The sequence below is a fragment of the Aquarana catesbeiana genome, linkage group LG01, assembly GCF_042186555.1.
Source record: "Aquarana catesbeiana isolate 2022-GZ linkage group LG01, ASM4218655v1, whole genome shotgun sequence".
In the NCBI taxonomy this organism is placed as follows: domain Eukaryota; kingdom Metazoa; phylum Chordata; class Amphibia; order Anura; family Ranidae; genus Aquarana; species Aquarana catesbeiana.
The window spans coordinates 247,265,670-247,286,790 of record NC_133324.1 but is presented as its reverse complement, the minus strand read 5'-3'; the positions used below and the strand labels follow the sequence as shown (position 1 = coordinate 247,286,790).

The window sequence follows — 21,121 nt, the reverse complement described above, 5'->3', positions numbered from 1 at the left end:
GTGTCACTAAACTACAGGAGTGCTCACCAGAACCACACGCCATCTGCCGCAGTGGCAGATGGGACTTGTAGTTCATTTATTCACAGATCGCTGTTGAATGAATGACGTGGCTGTGCGGGCAGAGCACCGCATAGCCATGCTATTTTTGAAAAGGAACAGTGAACGCAGGGAAAGGATCCCCCTGCACTCACAGAGAAGCCCCCTCCCCCTCTTCTTCGGTCCCTTGCCAGCGCTTCTGGCTCCTCTTCTTCTCCATGCACACACCTAGAAAGCTGCTTCCTATGGGGGGGCGCACATGCAGGCTTGATCCTGAGCTGCACTGCCTGAGTCATAGACACGTACAGCGTGGCTCGGCCCTGCAGCCCGCACCACCACCCCTGTTGTCAGTACTCATGCATGGGCATCCTGGTCTTGGTGCAGGACTGCAGGCTTTTTTATGAGAAGCATTGTCTTCAAGAGACAATGGAGTTGATTTACTAAAGGCAAATAGACTGTGCACTCTGCAAGTGAAGATGCAACCGTCAAGTGAAGTTGCACTCATTTTCCTTAAATTTAGTAAAGCTTCACTTTATAGAGAATTCCCAATCAATTGCAAAGGAAATAAAAAAAAAAAAAAAAAAAAAAAAAAATTCTTGCTTGCACAGGATTGGAAGATGGAAATCAGCAGAGCTACAACATTTACCAAGCTCTATGGCTTCATGCAACTTTTCCCTGTTTTCAAGGCTACCACCTGGTCTTCTGTTTCTGTTTACGATTTACCAGCGGATATTCAGGCCTCATCTGATATCCACTTTGATCATTAGGTCCTCCAAGATGTTCTTTGAGCTGCAGGCAGCCTTCGGTTTTCTTTTGTCTCTTCTTGAGCCTCTTAGCCTTTGTTATGTTGCCCACCCCTCTGTTGGACTGCTTTTGGACATCCCCACCATCTAAGAATTTGCAGTGTCCCTCAATAGAGGAGAAAGAAAATAGGATTTTTCTTCTCACCATAACCTTTTATTGGAGTTTATGGATGAACACAGGTTCCACACCTGAGTTTTTTTTTCTTTTAATGCTTTCTGTACTACTTTCCTACAAAACTGAGGCATGATGGTTTTGAACATGGTTATCCTGTACTGGGCAATGGCTTTTGTGTTGCCAGTGTCCATTTCTCCTGTGGACGTCTGTACAGTGCCTTGAAAAAGTATTCATACCCCTTGACATTTTCCACATTTTGTCATGTTAAACCAAAAATGTAAATGTATTTTATTGGGATTTTATGTGATAGACCAACACAAAGTGGCACATAATTGTGAAGTGGAAAGAAAATAATAAATGGTTTTCAACATTTTTTACAAATATCTGAAAAGTGTGGCGTGCGTTTGTATTCAGCCCCCCTGAGTCAATACCTTGTAGAACAACCTTTCACTGCAATTACAGCTGCAAGTCTTTTTGGGGATGTCTCTACCAGCTTTGCACATCTGGAGAGTGAAACTTTTGCCCATTCTTCTTTGCAAAATAGCTCAAGCTCTGTCAGATTCGGTGGGGAGTCTTGTCACAGATTTTCAAATGGATTTAGGTCTGGACTTTGACTGGGCCATTCTAACACATGAATATGCTTTGATCTAAACCATTCCATTGTAGCTCTGGCTGTATGTTTAGGGTTGTTGTCCTGCTGGAAGGTGAACCTTCACCCCAGTCTCAAGTCTTTTGCAGGCTAACAGGTTTTCATCTAAGATTGCCCTGTATTTGGCTCCATCAATCTCCCCATTAACTTTGACCTGCTTCCCTGTCCCTGCTGAAGAAAAGCATCCCCACAACATAATGCTGCCACCACCATGTTTCAGGGTGGGGATGGTGTGTTCAGGGTGATGTGCAGTGTTAGTTTTCCGCCACACATAGCGTTTGCTATTAGGCCAAAAAGTTCAATTTTTGTCTCGGATGTCCCCCACATGGCTTCTCGCAAACTGCAAGAGGGGGACTTCTTATGGCTTTCTTTCAACAATGGCTTTCTTCTTGCCACTCTTCCCTAAAGGCCAGATTTCTGGACTGCGGGACTAATAGTTGTCCTGTGGACAGATTCTCCCATCTGAGCTGTGGATCTCTGCAGTTCATCCAGAGTTACCATGGGCCTCTTGGCTGCTTCTTTTGATTAATGTTCTTGTATAGCCTGTCCGTTTAGGTGGACGGCCATGTCTTGGTAGATTTGCAGTTGTGCCATACTCTTTCCATTTTTGGATGATGGATTGAACAGTGCTTCGTGAAATGTTCAAAGCTTGGGATATTTTTTGATAACCCAACCCCGCTTAAAACTTCTCCACAACTTTATCCCTGACCTGTCTGGTGTTTTTCTTGGCCTCCATGATGCTGTTTGTTCACTAAGGTTCTCTAACAAACCTCTGAGGACTTCACAGAACAGCTGTATTTATACCGAGATTAAATTATACACAGGTGGACTCTATTTTCTAATTAGGTGACTTCTGAAGGCAATTGGTTCCACTAGATTTTAGTTAGGGGTATCAGAGTAAAGGGGGCTGAATACAAATGCACGCCACACTTTTCAGATATTTATTTGTAAAAAAAAATTGAAAACCATTTATTTTCTTTCCACTTCACAATTATGTGCCACTTTGTGTTGGTCTATTACATAAAATCCCAATAAAATACATTTGCTTTTTTGGTTGTACCAAGTCCAAATGTGGGAAATTTCAAGGGGTGTGAATACTTTTTCAAGGCACTGTATAACCCAATGGTCTTTTAATGAACTTAAGAAAAGGGATTTTACGTTGAGTACAATAAATCCTATTTTTTAGGATTTGTTGTTGAATGCAACCCATTTAAGTGTATGAGGCCATGTCACTACTGCCCTCCATCTGTGCAATGCACATGATTTTCAGTGCTGTGGGTTGATATTTTTTAGGGTTTAAAAAGGGGATGAGGAGGTGATATGTCAAATTCCCTCTGAAAGGCATTTAGTCACAAACCACTTTTCAGAGGGGTGGGCCCTTACATAAAATATGCAAACTATTGCTTGCCTACCATGCGTCAATAAATACCCCTTCCTACCCCTTAAGCTTTTCAAATACAATTATGGTAGCTTCTCCTGCCAACTTGTTTTTGAAAGTGCTAGCTTAGATAAATTAGGATGTGTAAAATAGATAAAATTATAAATATGAGTGTTCATGTTCCACCAAACAATGGTCATTTGGCCGTATGTCTTGGCTGTCTTTACTCTAATGGCCCTTTCACACTGGGGCGGTTTGCAGGCGCTATTGCGCTAATAATAGCGCCTGCAAACCGACCAGAAAGCACCGCTGCTTTGTCTCTAGTGTGAAAGCCCCGAGGGCTTTCACACTGAAGTGGTGCGCTGGCAGGACGGGAAAAAAAGATCTGTCAGCAGCATCTTTGGAGCGTATTCACCGCTCCTTCCCTGCTCCTACCCATTGAAATCAATGGGACAGCGCAGCTATACCGCCGGCAAAGCGCCTCTGCAGAGGTGCTTTGCGGTGGTTTTTAACCCTTTCTCGGCCGCTAGCGGAGGGTAAAAACCCCCCCCGCTAGTGGCCGAATACCGACGGTAAAGCGCCGCTAACAATAGCGACGCTTTACCGCCGACCCCACCCCAGTGTAAAAGGGGCTAAAAGTATTCTTTGCATAGTCCATCCAGGCATGATGTATGATTTTTTCAATTCTACTACATTACTAATCTAATTTATTACTGATACTCATACAAGGACCATGGGACACATGTAAGGGTTTCTTTTTTCATCTAATTTCATAGAGAAGAAATGTAATAACGACATAACCTAAAATGCTTTAGAATGCACTTACTTGTGCTATCTGCTTGTGTATAAGCTGTATTCTGTGTTAACTCAACCCAGGCTTTGTTATAACAGCCATAAGGGCCCTTTCACACTGAGCCGGGGGCGGCGTTGGCGGTAAAATGCCGCTATTATTAGCGGCGTTTTACCGTCGGTATACGGCCGCTAGCGGGGGGGTTTTACCCCCCGCTAGCGGCCGAGAAAGGGTTAAATACCACCACAAAGCGCCTCTGGGCAGGAGCGGTGAAGGAGCGGTATACACTCCGCTCCTTCACCACTCCGAAGATGCTGCTAGCAGGACTTTTTTTCCCGTCCTGCTAGTGTACCGCTCCAGTGTGAAAGCCCTCGGGGCTTTCACACTGGAATTAAGGCAGCAGCACTTTCGGGTCGGTTTGCAGACGCTATTATTAGCGCAATAGCACCTGCAAACTGCCCCAGTGTGAAAGGGCTCTAAAACAAGAAGCATGTGTACAGGTAAAGATCGTCCATTAGGATCCAGTAATGGACTATGGGTTTGAGCATTTTGTTTCCCATTATACAAGGCTACAGGGCAATCAAAAAACCTGTTGAACTAACCAGTTTGATGAGTGGGTAAGAATTATGCAGGGACGCATTTATAGTTCTCTTTTGTCCTCAAATTATTGCAAGTGAAAGGACAATTTATTTTCAGGACCTTACTTTGGCAGAAAAAAAATGTAGCTTGGCTGGTGAGCTCAATGTATGGCAAAGATAAATTTATTGTTTAATAAGTTAAATATCTGTGCTGGAGTAACTAAGGGCCTGAAGCAGGACTCTAGGGAACTGGCAGTGCCACCAAACAATCTTTTCAGGTACAATATGCTCCTTCCAGTTAGGTGTTAAGTGGCTGTGCTGGGTAGGCATTTATTAATGACTCAACAGCTATTTATATTTAGATTATGTGTTAATCCCTTTACATGGCAATACACACCTGAGCAGGACTGATTCATAAAGACTTTATTGAGCTTTCTAGAAAGGTAAAAAGGTTGTGGCAGACGTACAGCTCTTTACACTGGATAGATTAGTCAGGTGAGCACTGTGGAATTGCACTCAAGTACAAAATGTGTTGTGATACACATAGATTTCAACACTTAAAAAATGACATTTGGGTATGCATTTGTCTCAGTCGTATTTATAGATTTATTTTGGAGTAGTACATACTGTATTTTTAGAAATCTGTTTTATTATTTTGTATACCTTCCTGATTATCAAGTAGTGTGGTTCTGGGTTATTGACAAACTAAATCAAGTCAGTATTTCCCTTCATAAAACTGTTACAACTCCTACTGTAAATGTAAAAGTAATTTTTGATTAAGGACTACCATTGCAGATGTCATCCAGAAAAGCACCCTGGCTTTCAGACCTATCCCCTGACTTCAATATCAGTCATTTGCCTGGAACCAGTGAAATTAGATATGTCAGAACTCTTATGCCCCGTACAAACGGTCGGACATTGATCGGAAAATCCGACAATAAAATCCATGGATTTTTCCCGACGCATGTTGGCTCAAACTCGTTTTGCATACACACGGTCGCACAAAGTTGTCGGAATATCCGATCGTTCTAAACGCGGTGACATAAAACACGTACGTCGGGACTAAAAACGAGGCAGTAGCCAATAGCTTTCGTCTCTTAATTTATTCTGAGCATGCGTGGCACTTTGTGTGTCGGATTTGTGTACACACGATCGGAATTTCCGACAACGGATTTTGTTGTCGGAAAATTTTATAGCAAGCTCTCAAACTTTGTGTGTCGGAAATTCCGATGGAAAAAGTCCGATGGAGCACACACACGGTCAGATTTTCCGACAACACGCTCCGATCGCACATTTTCCGTCGGAAAATCTGACCGTGTGTACGGGGCATTACACCACGACTCAGAAGATCTTATAACCAGAGCCCCCAAAAGATGAGCTTCCATAATGGACTGGTCATCCCCAATCCATTGGCCCAGTACGATGCTCAGGCAGGGATTGTGTGCCTTAAATGTACTTTTTCAATTTAATTATTTATTTTTATTTTATTATATTGTATTTTCTTTTTCCTATGTTTCTTTTACTGGTTCCATTGATTTCACAATGCAGGAATGCTCTTCTAGATCAGGGGTCTCAAAAACTTTCTAAACAAAGGGCCAGTTTTTTGTCTTTAAGTCTTTTTGGAGGGGGGGCGAACTGTGGTCACTGGGAGTAGAAAAGGTCCTGATCTCAGTGGGAGAAAACAATGCCCCATCTTTGGTGTCAGTGGGAGGAATTGTGCCTGTGCCCTATCATTGGTGTCATTGGGAGGAATTTTGCACTATTGTTGGGGTCATTGGAAGGAATTATGCCCCATTATTGTTGTCATTGGGAGGAATTTTGCACTATTGTTGGGGTCATTGGAAGGAATTATGCCCCATTATTGTTGTCATTGGGAGGAATTTTGCCTCATTATTAGTGTCGTTAGGAGGAATTGTGTCCCTTCATTGGGGTCAGTGGGGAGAATTATGCCCCATTGTTGGTATCATTAGATGAAATAGTGCCATAAAAGCAAGCAAAGGGCAGCATCTAGCCTCCAGGCCGCAGTTTGGAGACCACTGCTCTTGATGACAGCATGATTCCGCTCCCATCAATTAATTTTATTGTTCTATGAAAGGACCAAACAATCTGATGACCTACAGTATAGGTCAAATTTTGCTCTGAGATGTTAATCTTTACTCCATTTTGCTTCAGCCCCCTTTTCCCTCCTGTCTACTATGTTCTTGGTACTTTTGTAAAACTGGTATACTTTACATTAATTGAGAAAATTGAGTTGGATATGGGTATTTAAAGGAGAAGTCCAGCCTGAGCTTTTTAGCCTGTGCTTCTCCTCTGGGTCATAGGAGTGCAAATCGTTTTGCACTCCTGTGACACGTTTTCAGCAGAGATTGGTCAGAAGTCCGCTCTCCACTGACGTCACTGCCATCAGTCGAGGCAGCGCGTCATCCCGAGCCGCTGAGACGGCCGCTCCCCGCCCCTCCACAGCTTAGCACTCCAATGAGCGTGGAGAAGCAGAGAGGAGAGACGCTGACTGACAGTCAGCAGCTCTCCTCTCGGGGATCTGTGAGAACTGAGCCATCGGTGATGTTTGGTGGACTCAGTTCTCAGTGCAGAGACGGCAGGGGACAGATGTAGCATTGGTCTGATGCTGCATCCACCTAGGTAAGTATGAATCTAAAATTAAAAATTAAAAAAAACATACTTCTCTTAGGGACTACTTGTGACCTCAGAAGGGTCTTGTAGGACACTAAGCAAATGGCTAAATATGTGCCTGGAGGAAGCAGCACCCTGTTCAGGTACCCCCTCCTCTGCACAGAATTTAGTATTTAAAACCAATAGGACTTGGCAATCTCCAGATAAGCAATATTTTTTACAAGCAAATTGAGCCCCAAACAAATTAAACTACGTGTATACATTAGCTTGTGTGTTTCCCCTAAGTGTTCCCCTAATTTCAGCATTGTACAGTATACGGCACAGTCAGTAGCCAGTTAGATTTTCTTCACGCAGCATGGAAAAATGGAAGGCACCTGATTGGTCACGATTTGTAATTACACTGTGACTCTTATGCCGCGTACACACGGTCGGACTTTTCGTCTACAAAAGTCCAACGGACGCTGACGGACTAAAGCTGGCTGGTAATCCGATCGTGTGTGGGCTTCTCCGGACTTTCAATGGACTTTTTCAGCCTCAAATCCGACGGACTTTAGATTTGAAACATGCTTCAAATCTTTCCGACGGACTCGAGTCCGGTCGAAAAATCCGCTCGTCTGTATGCTAGTCTGACGGACAAAAACCCACGCTAGGGCAGCTATTGGCTACTGGCTATCAACTTCCTTATTTTAGTCCGGTGTACGTCATCACGTAAGAATTCGACGGACTTTTGTGTGATCGTGTGTAGGCAAGTCTGTTCGTTAGAAAGTCCGCCGCAAGTCCGTCGAAAGTCCGTCGAAAGTCTGTCGGACAGGCTGTCGGACTTTTGTAGCTGAAAAGTCCGACCGTGTGTACGCCCCATTAGACATGAGTCCAGCTGTTATTAGTTTTAATATACCCATTGCATTGGTCAGAAGTGTCCCATAAAAATACTGCAGTAGAAAAATCTTAGGGCTATGTGTATAAACTCCCTTACAGAATAACACCAGTAGCTCTGTTTTTTGAACATTCTGGGTTTCTTCCAGCAGCAGACCCACTTACATTTGGAATCGCGGCTTTATGTCATTAGAACAGTTTTATTTAGTTCGATGACAGCACTATGCGGCTATGACTTTGATATCAGAAAGTCCAAATGTTAGATGTTCTTATTATAACTCTGAGCTGAATCTAAAATTCCTTCCTGCAGAACAGAATGAAATAGTCCTTCTGTCACAGTCTATGAGAAACCTGCATCTTCTCTGGCCTAATGAGATCATAGCAATACTTCCATTATTAAAATACGATGACAGCAAAGGCACAAGAAATAGCACTGCACAAAAATATATTGAAATTAATATGTTCACATTTTTAGAGTGGTTGCAGCCTGTACTCAACAACCTGTGTAGTGCCAAGAGTTCAGTCACATCAGAGGAGGAACACTGTCTGAGATGAGAGCTAATTTTTTTTTTTTTTAATTTAGTATGGGGAACTCAGCACAAAGATGGCAGAGCAATAGAAGCCTTATTTGACAGTCAAGAAATCCTTGAAATCGAATGAAACCTGATGTGCTTTGTAAACACTTTCCCATAACTCCTCACAAATTGATATTTAAATTAGTACCCATAAAATGTTTTTTTTTTTTTTCCCTGTATTTTATACCCTAGTATCTAAGGTTTTCACCCCGACTTAATGGATCTATAAAAAATAAATGTCCATCCTCAGATGATGTGCTTCATCTGCTAATCTATAAATCACATAGACTCCGAGTCAGACCTAGAAGTGATCTCATCAACACAAAAACCGAAATGGATTGTTAAATGTTGAAGTATACTATGCAGTGGGATCAGTGAAGCTTTCTTGAAGCTACCTGCCTTTATTCATTTTCCACAATAATAATCATAACGTAAAGTGGAATTTCACTCTCCCAATCAACATTGATTATGTTTAATCCTTATGCTGATAGCATTAGTAAACAGAAAGGAAAGTATATTGCATTTACTTGTTTCATTCTTTTTTTTTTTACATTTACATCCCAGGAGTCTTCAGGAAGGGAGGAGAGGAGGAGGGGTTTTCTCAGCAAAAGCACACTCTCCTGCATGCATGCTTGAGCTAAGGGCAGATGGATCCCAGGAAGTAAATGCCACCTGAATTATTTGCCCTTACGCGAGATGGCCACAGCCAGAAATGCTAGGAGGGAGTTTTTCAAAGTGATTTCTCAACAAAATAAAGCATGGAGACCTGGATGTATGGGGGAGTTTGCTTTGAATATAAAAAATGAATTAAAGAGGAGGGCCAGTCAAAAAAAAAAAAAATTTTAAGTCGGCAGCTACAAATACTGCAGCTGCTGAATTTTAATTGGACACTTACCTGTCCCTGGGTCCAGCGATGCGGGGGATCGAAGCCCCGCTCGTCTCCCCCTCCGTTCAGCGGCGCCGGCATTGCAACTGTGGGCGCCGGGCTGTGGCTTCACAGCCTGGCACCCACTGCGCATGCGCGAGCGGCGCCACGCGCCGTGATTGGCCGCTCAGTCACCTGGGACCTGTAATGGGTCCCAGATGATTGACAGGAGAGAGGGAGCAGAGCTGAGCCCTTCCTGTGCCGAGGGGGAAGTGATGTCACCAGCCCAGGCACTGGAAGAGGCAGACTACGAGGGACCCCCTAGCAACAGGCATTTAGAGGTGAGTAAAAAAAAAAAAAAAATCCAAATTTTTTTTGTATTTTTTGGGGGGGATTTTTCATGTAGTTTTTTTTTTTTTTGGGTGGAACCCCGCTTTAAGCATTTTCCATTTGTGGTGCTCAGATGCAGTGAAGATCCGCTTTACATGGGGGATCCAGGAGGAGAAGAACCTTTTTTTTTTTTTGTGCTTAGGGAGAATGATCTCAAAATGCTGCAGCTAGTAATGTTTCAACATTGACTCTTAATTGAACTCAGTAAATTGTGTGAGCATAGAGAGGTTGTCTTGAGTAAGAGTGCCTTAAATGTCAGTGAATGCAGTAAATAGTTTTGCTGTGTTGTGCAGTATTTTCACTCTTCTGATGCCATTGCACTACCCCTTGATAGTCAATATAAATACTAGACACACGTGACTGGGCAAGATAAAAACTACCTGTAAAATAGCATAGTATCTGATTATCTGTAGTGACTGCACACAGAATATTACACAAGTAACTCCTTTGATAACGTTGTCTTAGTTTTAATAGGCCTGTGTCAGCCGTCTATCCAATGCTTTCCCTTTCCCCTTTTTGTTTGAATTGTAGTGGTATATTTTTGTGTATTAATAAAGCTTGTTTGTATTGATCCTAGTGTTCTGTGTTGACCCTCTTAAGAGAACTATCTTCTCTTGGTTTTTTCTTGTATGCACTTAGGGCAATCAGAACTGCATCCAACTGCAATTGTTTGAATGAATGATTCATACTCACTTGCAATTTTGATTTACTACCAATTAACTAATTTTGTTTGATCCAGGCAATACTCCTTTATTTTTTGATTTCACTGCTGACCAATGGATGGTATTGCATTGTGTAAATGAGTAACAGTTGTCCACAAGGCAGGATGGTGTCTGGAAAGGCAATATTTTCTGCAATATGCCCAAAATCCTGTGTAGAATTTGTTTTTATTTTTAAATAGTGTGTACCACCCAAATAGACACCATGGGTAAATCGAACTTTATATTACAGATTTATTGCAGAATTGTGTATTCCTGGAGGTCTCCTTGAATATTTTGATCATAGGCTTGGCCAAGTTGTTCTAGCAATGAGCTTGTCTCACTCAGACTGTTCTTGCATAGCATCCTTTCTTATCCTATCAGAGCCTTCCTTTGTAGAATCCCATAGGAAAGGAGACTCTTAGTAGTATATGTGGGACACCATAGTCTGCCTGGAAAATCTTTTTCCTTTGATAAATAAGTCCCATGGTAATATATTTGGAAAAATGCAATAATAGGCTGGTCCCAGGCAGGGTATACAATTCAGAAGAGACAATAAATACAAAGGGGCTAATTGTTTTTTTATGTAGATTACATTCACATTCAAAACATTGCTTGGCTTAAATGCTTCTTTGTGCCTGTTAGTGCATATATTGTCTTCATGGTCTCGGTATACATTGATAATAAAAAGTAAGGCTGATTTAGCTTGCCTTTTCTTCTCTCATCAGTGCTCTAAAGAAACTGACCATACTGACAGCAATGACCAACCCCACCCCTAATATCTCCACATACTTGCACATAAGGAACTCTGAAATGGTAAAAAAAATAGGTGCATAGAAAGGGATGTAAGAAATATGAAAAGAAGATTATGGAAGAGTACACATTGAGGAGCTCTGCAGTCCATCATATTGTGTACATAATTTAGGGAATATATTAAGCAGGATTGTATTGTATACAAAGAAAGGGAAGTGAAGAAAATATTAAATATATGTAAATCAGAATGGGGCACATAAATCTAAGCTTGTTGGTGCAGTCTGTGGGCCAGAAGGCACTTTAAGGAATCAGTGGAATTGTCCTCACACTAAAACACATTAATGGTAAATGTCATTTGTAATATTTTTAGGTGTATTGGCTACCGAGCTTCTGAAATTTTCCACTGCTTTAAATCCCATGTGAGTGTTGTATTACAAGGTGAGCATATAGATTGTGACATGTATCATATTGTAGAAAGGTGCTACTTTCATAGTTATCACAGTGTGTTATTGTGAGTACAGCTTACAGGGTAGGTCAATTTACAGTTACACTAGCCAAAATGATTTCATATTTTATGTCGAAATATTTTCATTCTTTCCTTCTTTAACCGCTTCAGCCCCGGAAGATTTTACCCCCTTCCTGACCAGAGCACTTTTTGCGATTCGGCACTGCGTTGCTTTAACTGACAATTGCGCGGTCATGCGACGTTGCACCCAAACAAAATTGACATCCTTTTTTCCATAAATAGAGCTTTCTTTTGGTGGTATTTGATCAGCTCTGCGGTTTTTATTTTTTGCGCTATAAACAAAAAAAGAGCGACAATTTTGAAAAAAAAGCAATATTTTTTACTTTTTGCTATAATAAATATCCCCCAAAAATATATATATAAAAAAAAATTTTTTTCCTCAGTTTAGGCCGATATGTATTTTGCTACATATTTTTGGTAAAAAGAATCGTAATAAGCATATATTGATTGGTTTGGAAAAAAAAGTTATAACGTCTACAAAATAGGGGATAGTTTTATGGTATTTTTATCATAATTTTTTTTTTTGTATTAGTAATGATGGCGATCTGCGACATTATGGCGGACACATCAGACACTTTTGACACTATTTTGGGACCATTGTCATTTATACAGCGATCAGTGCTATAAAAATGCACTGATTACTGTGTAAATGAAACTGGCAGGGAAAGGGTTAAACACGATAGGGCGATCAAGGGGTTAAGTGTGTCCTAGGGAGTGATTCTAACTGTGGGGGAATGGGCTTCAACTCACATGACAGCAATCACTGCTCCCGATGACAGGGACCAGTGATCTCTGTCATGTCACAAAGCAGAACGGAGAAATGCCTTGTTTACATAGGCACTTCCCCATGTTGCGGCTCCATGACACGAACGCCAGGAGACAGGCGGACATCGAGTCCGCCGGTCCCGCGAGCATGGTCACACTGTACGCGGCGCTAGCCTGCTTGCCCCTTCAATTAAAGGGGACATACGGTTACGCCCATTTTCCCACCACTGCCATTGTGCCAGCGTATATTGGCGTGCAGCGGTCGGCAAGTGGTTAAGGTGGATGTAAACACTCTCCTATACTCCAGCATCAGATGATACACAGGGATGAAGTATATCTGCTGTCTTCAGCCTTATATACTGTTTAGAAAATGCACATGGTGTTAGAGATTTTCTCTTGCTGTTCAGCACTTGGAGTGGATTCTTGGCATACAGCCAAGAAAGCTGATTGGAGGAAAGTCACCCCCCCCCCCCCCCCATAGGCAAAGACTTGCAGAGCTGTGATGTGACAAGTCAAGCTCTCTGCTAATCTATTTATAGCAACCTCCCTCAACACAAATTTCAGGCTGGTTTTAACTTGGTTGATAGTGACTTGTCAGAAGTTATAATGCTGATAACAGAGCAACAAAACAGCGGAAAGACACAGGACTCAGGGCTTTGGAGAGATCTAAGAAAACACTATAAATATATATATGCCTAGGTCAAATTTCATGAATCAGGTTTACATCCACTTTAAATAATAGTGCTGTTTTTAAAACAAACTACCTACAGTATTCCATATATTTCCTATACCAGTTGTTATCTAAAATCTAATGTTCAGTAATACTAGTTACATTGACAGGTGGCAAGCAATTTTTTCCTCCTTACTGATTTGGAATTGTTACTAATATTCACTGTATGTTTAGGCAGCATTATACATGTCTATATCTAGCAGAGTTCCTATTTGGGCTATTATGAATGCTCACATCCCATTACCAGGGGACTTGAGTTTTCAGGGTAGCGACCTACGCGGTTTTTAAAACTGAACTGAAGTATGGCCCTTAATGTTAAAGTGGAGTTCCACCCAAAAATGCAACTTCCACTTTTTGGATCCCCCCCCCGGTGTCACATTTGGCACCTTTCAGGGGGGAGGAGGGAGCAGATACCTGTCTAATACAGGTATTTGTTCCCACTTCCTGGCATAGATCGCCAAGGTGATTGCGGTGACCTACGCCACTTCCGCCGCCTACTCTGTCCTCCTCCACCGCTGTATTCTGTGAGACACAGAATACAGCAGGGACCTGAGAGGACGCGCAGCATGACTCACGCATGCGCAGTAGGGAACCAAGAAGTGAAGCCGCACGGCTTCACTTCCTTATTCCCTTACCGAGGATGGCGGCGGCAGCAGCCGAGAGCCGAAGGACGGATCGGCTTCGGCTGCCGACACCGCGGGCTCCCTGGACAGGTAAGTGTCCATATATTTAAAGTCAGCAGCTGCAGTATTTGTAGCTGCTGGCTTTTAATATTTTTTTTTCAGCGAACCTCCGCCTTAAGGCTACTGAATTCTGTAGAAATCTTCATAGCTGGGCTGCACTCTTCATGATGCTGAACTTCCAGTGCTGTAAGGGTTAACTGCTTCGGGTCTGCGGACTCAGCTGCACTAAAGGGAATATGATGACGCCCTCTGCTCTATTGAGAGAAGTTCTTTCACTGACTACACCGCCTGTAAAATGATCTGTGAATGGGCTGGAGTCTGATCAGTCACAGGATTCTCTTCCCCATTTACTGGTCATGTTACAGGCAGTGGAAGAACTTCTCTCAATTTTAATTTTTAAAGAACAAGCTGTATTGTATTGCTTCCTGAGCTACAGTCTACTGTATCTGCATAATACTGTGTATCCTTTGCCATTCTGTGAACAACTGATGACTGAATTTGAAGTTTTATTAGTTTACTACCAGTTTGTGTGACAGTGGGTTGTACAGCCATTGCCAAAAGTTTTGAGAATTACACAAATATGAATTTTCACAAAGTCTGCTGCCTTAGTTTTTATGATGGCAATTTGCATATACTCCAGAATGTTATCAAGAGTGATCAGATGAATTGCAATTAGTTGCAAAGTTCCTCTTTGCCATGAAAATGAACTTAATCCCATAAAAAAACATTTCCACTGCATTTGTGAAGAAAGCTTCAGGGCATCCAAGAAAGTCCTGCAAGTGCCATGAACGTCTCCTACAGTTGATTCAGCTGCGGGATTGGGGCATCACCAGTGCAGAACTGCTCAGGAATGGCAGTAGGCAGTTGTGAGTAGATCTGCACTCACAGTGAGGAGAAGACTTTTGGAGGATGGCCTGGTGTCAAGAAGGGCAGCAAAGAAGCCACTTCACTCCAGGAAAAGCATCAAGGACAGATTGATATTCTGCAAAAGGTACAGGGGTTGGACTGCTGAGGACCAGGGTAAAGTCATTTTCTCTGAAGAATCCCCTTTGCGATTGTTTGGGGCATCCGGAAAAAAACTTTACCGGAGCAGAAAAGGTGAGCGATACCATCAGTCTTGTGTATTGCCAAGTAAAGCATCCTGAGACCATTCATGTGTGGGGTTGCTTCTCAGCCAAGGGAGTGGGCTCACTCACAATTTTGCCTAAGAACACAGCCATGAATAAAGAATGGTACAAAAACATCATCAAAGAGCAAGTTCTCCCAACCATCCAAGAACAGTTTGGTGACGAGCAATGCCTTTTCCAGAATGATGGAGCACCTTGACATAAGGCAAAAGTGATCACTAAGTGGCTTGGGGAACAAAACATCCAAATGTTGGGTCCATGGCCAGGAACTCCCCAGACCTTAATCCCATTGAGAACTTGTGGTCAATCCTCAAGAGGCTGGTGAACAAAAAAAAAAATCCCACTGATTCTGACAAACGCCAAGCATTGATTATGCAAGAATGGGCTGCCATCAGTCAGGATGTGGCCCAGAAGTTGATTGACAGCATGCCAGGGCAAATGGGAGAAGTCTTGAAAAAGAAGGGTCAACACTGCAAATATTGACTCTTTGCAAAAATTTTATGTAATTGTCAATAAAAGCATTTGACACTTATGAAATGCTTGTAAATAAACTTCAGTATACCATAGTAACATCTGACAAAAAGATCCAAAAACAGTGAAGCAGCAGACTTAAAGAAAATTAATATCTGTCATTCTTAAAAGGCTAATTTTTTTTTTTTTTTAAATAACAAACATGTTATACTTACCTCCACTGTGCAGCTCGTTTTGCACAGAGTGGCCCTGAACCTGGTCTTCTGGGGTCCCTCGCGGCTGTCTCAGCTCCTCCCCACAGGAACTAAACACCTTCATGCGAGCTCTCTCGCATGGTGTTTTGTTCTTGCGGGCGCGCTCCTGTGATACAGCTGGCGGCTATAGCCGCCGACTGTATCACTCGTCCCCGCCCCCGACATGCCGCATCATTGGATGTGATTGACAACAGCGCAAGCCAATGGCTGCGCTGCTTTCAATCCATCCATTTTAGCCAGTCAACGGCCAGACTGAGCGACGAAGAGGATGTCGGGAGCGAGCGCGGGACTTTCGAGGGGTCAGGTAAGTAAAACAGGGGGGCTGGGGGGGCCGGCATTGTTGGATGTTTTTCCACCTTAATGCATAGGATGTATTAAGGTGAAAAAACGTGAACCTTTACAACCCCTTTAAAACTTTTGACCCCCACTGTATATATTTATTTTGCTTGTTTAAATCAAAGGTGGCAAGAAATTTTATATCAGTTAAAAGAACACACAATTCACAGCACTCCTTCTCATTAAGGAATTTAGAATCTAATTTCCCCAAGTACAGTAGTCAGACATGCAAGCTAGGACAATCCTGAGCAGAAAAAGATAAGATTATGTTTTTTAGGAGGTGGAAAAAAAAACTAAAGCATCCAAAAGACCAATGCAACAGAACACATACTACCTCAATCCAGATAGTATCCATAGTGAGGGGGATACAAATAGCAGTAACTATTTATTTCATATTTGGTAATATTGTCAATGTCTTTGATGTAATTTTTTATTCACTGCTTTATTAAATGTGCATGTATTTTTTGTTCAGTGTTTAAATATCATAGTAAGGATCTAATCAAGTATTTTTATAGCAGGTTGAAATCTTCCTCTGTTGTGAGCGGGAATCAGAATGGCCTCTATTAATCTGGAGAACCAGCTGCAGAGTGCTCAGAAGAATCTGCTGTTCCTGCAGCAGGAGCATGCCAATACACTGAAAGGTTTGCACGCTGAAATCCGTCGGCTGCAGCAGCATTGCACAGGTAATGATGGATATGGTGTCCATATTGATGATTTTGTGTTTAGTAAAGCTGGAAGTCGCATTGTAGGTTGATATAGTGCAGTAGCTTGTAACATTTATTTCAGCTGACTGGCTCATACATATTGTAAGACATCTTTTTCAGAGTTGCACTGAAGCAGAAAATATAGTAAATCGCATTAACTGTCATTCACATAGTTGCTGGAACAACATCAAAACCATTCCATTGGAGGAATACAGTACTTGGTAAAGAGTAAAGATACAAGATCCATATCCATCAGAAATTAGATATCCACCCAGCCCATAAAAGAACATTTTAGAAAAAGAGATGATGGGTGTGTTTTTTTTTAAAATGTACAGTATCAATTATTGAATCTTCTGTGTGTGTAGGTCCAGAAAAGTTCTGGCTGCTATGGGGATACCTAACCTTTGTCCCTATCCTCATTGCTACATATAAAATTGTGGTCATTAATACATGACTAAGGATAGTTTAAGTATACATCATATATAATTCTCCTTTGTTGTCCATCCTTATTCATTGTGCAGAAGCCAGCTGGTTAACTGGATGCAACACGCTGCTATGACACCTGTATGTTCGCAGCCTACAATAACAATTTGGTTAATTGTTACTTGTTTCTTACTGGCAGCCTGCTGCTCTGCTTGTGTAGTAATTGTAATATGTTATAAGCATTCTCTTTGCAAATAAGATATTTTAGGGAACTGTCATTTTAGCATACAAAAAGTAAGTTACAGCTACATCTTTAAAGGTTCTCATATATCCAGATTATTGTATACGTAATAATTAGTCACCTCCAACAGGACATGACTTTGTAATGTTGAAGATGTTTCCTAGTTTATCCAAGACCCAGTTCTAATGAATGTCAGGAACATACCCCGGCAATTGTAGCCACACAAGAAGCACCATGGGATGTGTGAATGCAGATATTGATTGTCCAACAACAGCATGGAGGTGTGAAGTTTGTAAACCACCCTGTTCTAGTTATATAAACCTGTCATTAGTGCCAGAAAAACTGCATACTGATAGGTTTTAATTATTTGGCTACATGGTTGAAGGTTCCTCTCAAACACCCTGTTTCGGGCACACCCTGTCAGGAGACTTGATCATCGGGAGAATCTCCTGATTGGTAATCTGGTATGTCAAGTGATTTGGCTTTCTCTACAGCTTTGGACCATTCTGCTGGAGGATCCCCTGGTCTGTATTCAGTTGGACAACACCAAGGCGGTGGCCTACATAAATCATCACGGTAGAACCGGAAGTCTTGCCGCAGTAAGAGAGAGAGATCAGATTCTGTCCTGGGCAGAACTTAACGTCTAGGCTTTGTACGCTAGGAGCAGACAAAATTGGCATGCAGTCAGCCTAAGCCAATGCCTGGACCCAAAGTAGTGGTCCTTGCACCCAAAGATGATCTAGAACCAGTGTCACATATGAAGAGATGCTGAATATGGGCTTCCTGGCCTCCAGGTTCAAAAACAAACTGGAAAAGTTTGCCTCCAGGTACAGGGATCCCCTAGCAGAGGCAGTGGATGCTCTGGTGGCTCCATGAGATGAGTACATCCTGAACTATTACTTTTCTGTCCTGAAACTTGTTCCTCATCTGCTTCATAGGATTGAGCTGGAAGACATTCAGGGGATTCTCTGCAAAGGACTGTCAGGCAGGCGTGGTACACTGACCTGGTAAGATTCCTAGCAGACGCTCTGTGAGCTTTTCCAGGTCATCAGGATCTTCTGTCTCAAGGACCAGTGTGCCATCCTGCTTTACAGTTGCTGTTGAAACCCTGGTTCCATGTTTGGATATGGAAGGCATACTTCACTTGGTTTGAGTCTTTCGGCTTCCACTCCAGCAGTTTCTCTGTGAGATGAACTCTCTCCTTCCTACAGCTGGGACTACACCAGCATCTGTCTGTCAGCACTATCAAGTGTTAGGTTTTTTATTTTGTTTCAGAGACCATTGGCCTCTCACTCTCTAAAGACCTTTTTTACAGAGTGTGTCCCATGTAGCTTTTCTGTCTGTTCTCCTCTGACTTCGTAGGATCTAAAGCTGAATCTGAATGTTTGCAAGGTTATTGTCCAAAATGGCATCCCTATTTTTTGCCACAACTTTTCGCCTAAGGTAATTTCTGCCTTTTGCCTCAACCAGAACATTGTTTATCAGTCCCTCCGTCCAGCTTCCAGAACATTGTTTATCTGTCCCTCTGTCCATTGTCCGGATGTGGTTCGGACTGTGTGAATCTGTCTCTCAGCCACTACTTCTTTCAGGAAGACTGGTTTGCTTTTTGTAATTCCAGAAGGACTCGAAAAGGGTGCATCGGCTTCATGTTCTTCAGTCTCTAGTTGGTTCAGACAGATCATCATTCAAGCCTATGGTCTCAAGGATCAGGTTCCATTCTTCCTTACAAATACAGTGCAAGAGAGTGACAGGTCCACTAATAGCACCTCTACTTTTTACATTGGTTAATTCAGATCCAGTGCCACTCGCCCTAGTCAGGTGTTGCTGCCGTAGCCAGGCAGACTAGACAAAAAAGAGGGGTTAGGGGAAACCTCAGATGAGGGAACCTCGGGAAAAAGCAGCTACTAGGGCAGCAAAGGGCAATACTAGAGTCTGATGAAAATATAGAAAAGTTTATTCAAATTCAGAATAAAAACATGGCTCAAACTTTTCTATATTTTCATCAGACTCTAGTATTGCCCTTTGCTGCCCTAGTAGACGCTTTTCCCCAGGGTTCCTTCATCTAAGGTTTCCCCACCCCCCTCTTTTTTATCCATTCTTCCATATCAAAGTATAATCTACCAAATCTGTGAGTGCTTCTTGCTCTTTTGACATCAAGCAACTGTTTCCCAGATTTGCAAGGCTGCCACCTGGTCTTCCGTTCACATGTTCTACCTGGTGGGTTTTGCAGCCTCTTCAAATGCCAGCTCAGGAGTAGATACTTCAGGTGGTTCTTTGGAGCTGCAAGCAGCCCCTAATTATGCTTGTTTTCATGGGCCTGTTAATATTTAGTTGGACTGTTTTGGACATTCCAAAGGTCAAATAGCTTCCTGTGTCCCTCTGCGAACAAGAGGATGAGATATTTGTACTCGCCACAAAAATTTTTTTCTTGGAGTCCATTGAGGAACACAGGTCCCACTTGTCTGTGTTCATGATCATGCTTCTTCTTCTGACACATTTGTCAAGATCTGATTGTTTATTGCCTGGGCTATCTAGCAGTTTCCAGGTCAGTATATCCTCTTTTTTTTTTTTCCCCCTGACCCTGCTCAGAAATCAGAGTAAAGGATATTATGGAGGAAAGTATTAAAGCGGGGGTTCACCCACACCGCCAAAAAAAAAAAAATATTAAAAGCCAGCAGCTACAAATACTGCAGCTGCTGACTTTTAATACATGGCCACTTACCTGTCCCAGGGTCCAGCGATGTCGGCAGGGGACGCCGAGAACCCGCTCGGTTCTCGGCAGCTGCCGCCGCCATCCTAGGTGAGGGAATCAGGAAGTGAAGCGTTGCGGCTTCACTTCCCGGTTCCCTACTGCGCATGCGCGAGTCGCGCTGCGCGTCCTTAGTAGTCCCCGCTCTCTCCTGGGAGCTGTGTGTTCCCAGCAGACAGCGCGGTCGGGATGGGAAGAGGCATAGACTCCCATGGGAGTCTATGCCGGAAGTGGGTGCAAATCTGAAAGGTGCCAAATGTGACACCGGAGGGGGGGAGGGTTCCGAAAAGCGGAAGTTCCATTTTTGTGTGGAACTCCGCTTTAAGGACCCTGATTTTGTAGTGGAGACTGCAGAAACTTTTCTTCCCCTGCATTTTATGAACCACAAGCTACAACCTTGCATCTACTTTGGAGCAGCATCAGACTTTCCACATCCTAAACAAGTCCCTATGGACACTAAAGGCTGTTTAAGTCAAGAAAATCTTTTCTCATACATGCAAAGATTTATTGTGCACATTATGAGAACTGGCCTAATCCTGAAAGAGTATTCAGTCCTTCAGCTTTTTGCTGACATTTAACCTATGGAAAAGGATTTTAAGAAGAAATGGGCTATTCCTGTAGTGGATACTGCCATTTTCAGTTCTCAATAAACACCTTACAGTTATGTTGAGGATGTTCCCTCTTTTAAGGATTCAGTTAATGGGTGGTTTGAAGACCTCTTAAAGGCCTTGTTTGACCTTTAAGCACTAAGCATTGTTAGTGCTTACTGCTTAAAAATCCTTCTACTGGTTACCTTAAAATCTACTGCACAAAAAAGTGACAGTACAAAAATAGAAATAAATAACTTGTTTGCTGGAAATTATATACAGTAATCATTCACAAAAATGTTATAACCTAATCATACAATGGCCATATACATAAAGTTTCCTTCTATCCGATCACCACAATATGATATAAAGTCATCTACTAATGTTGCAC

General features: G+C 42.4%; 1 protein-coding gene across 4 annotated transcripts in view; it reads left to right on the top strand.

Annotated features, from left to right (window-relative positions):
* The window catches only part of CCDC92 (coiled-coil domain containing 92), an 87,693-nt gene that overhangs the window by 40,008 nt on the left and 26,564 nt on the right, over positions 1 to 21,121 (top strand). For 2 of the 4 annotated variants that reach the window (XM_073627640.1, XM_073627666.1), the window contains exon 2: positions 16,545 to 16,709. In XM_073627640.1, the coding sequence (XP_073483741.1) occupies positions 16,580 to 16,709 (130 nt within the window). In that variant the 5' untranslated portion in view covers positions 16,545 to 16,579. Of the gene's footprint in view, positions 1 to 16,541; positions 16,710 to 21,121 lie in introns of all 4 variants that reach the window. The other 2 variants (XM_073627649.1, XM_073627657.1) reach the window with 1 other exon arrangement.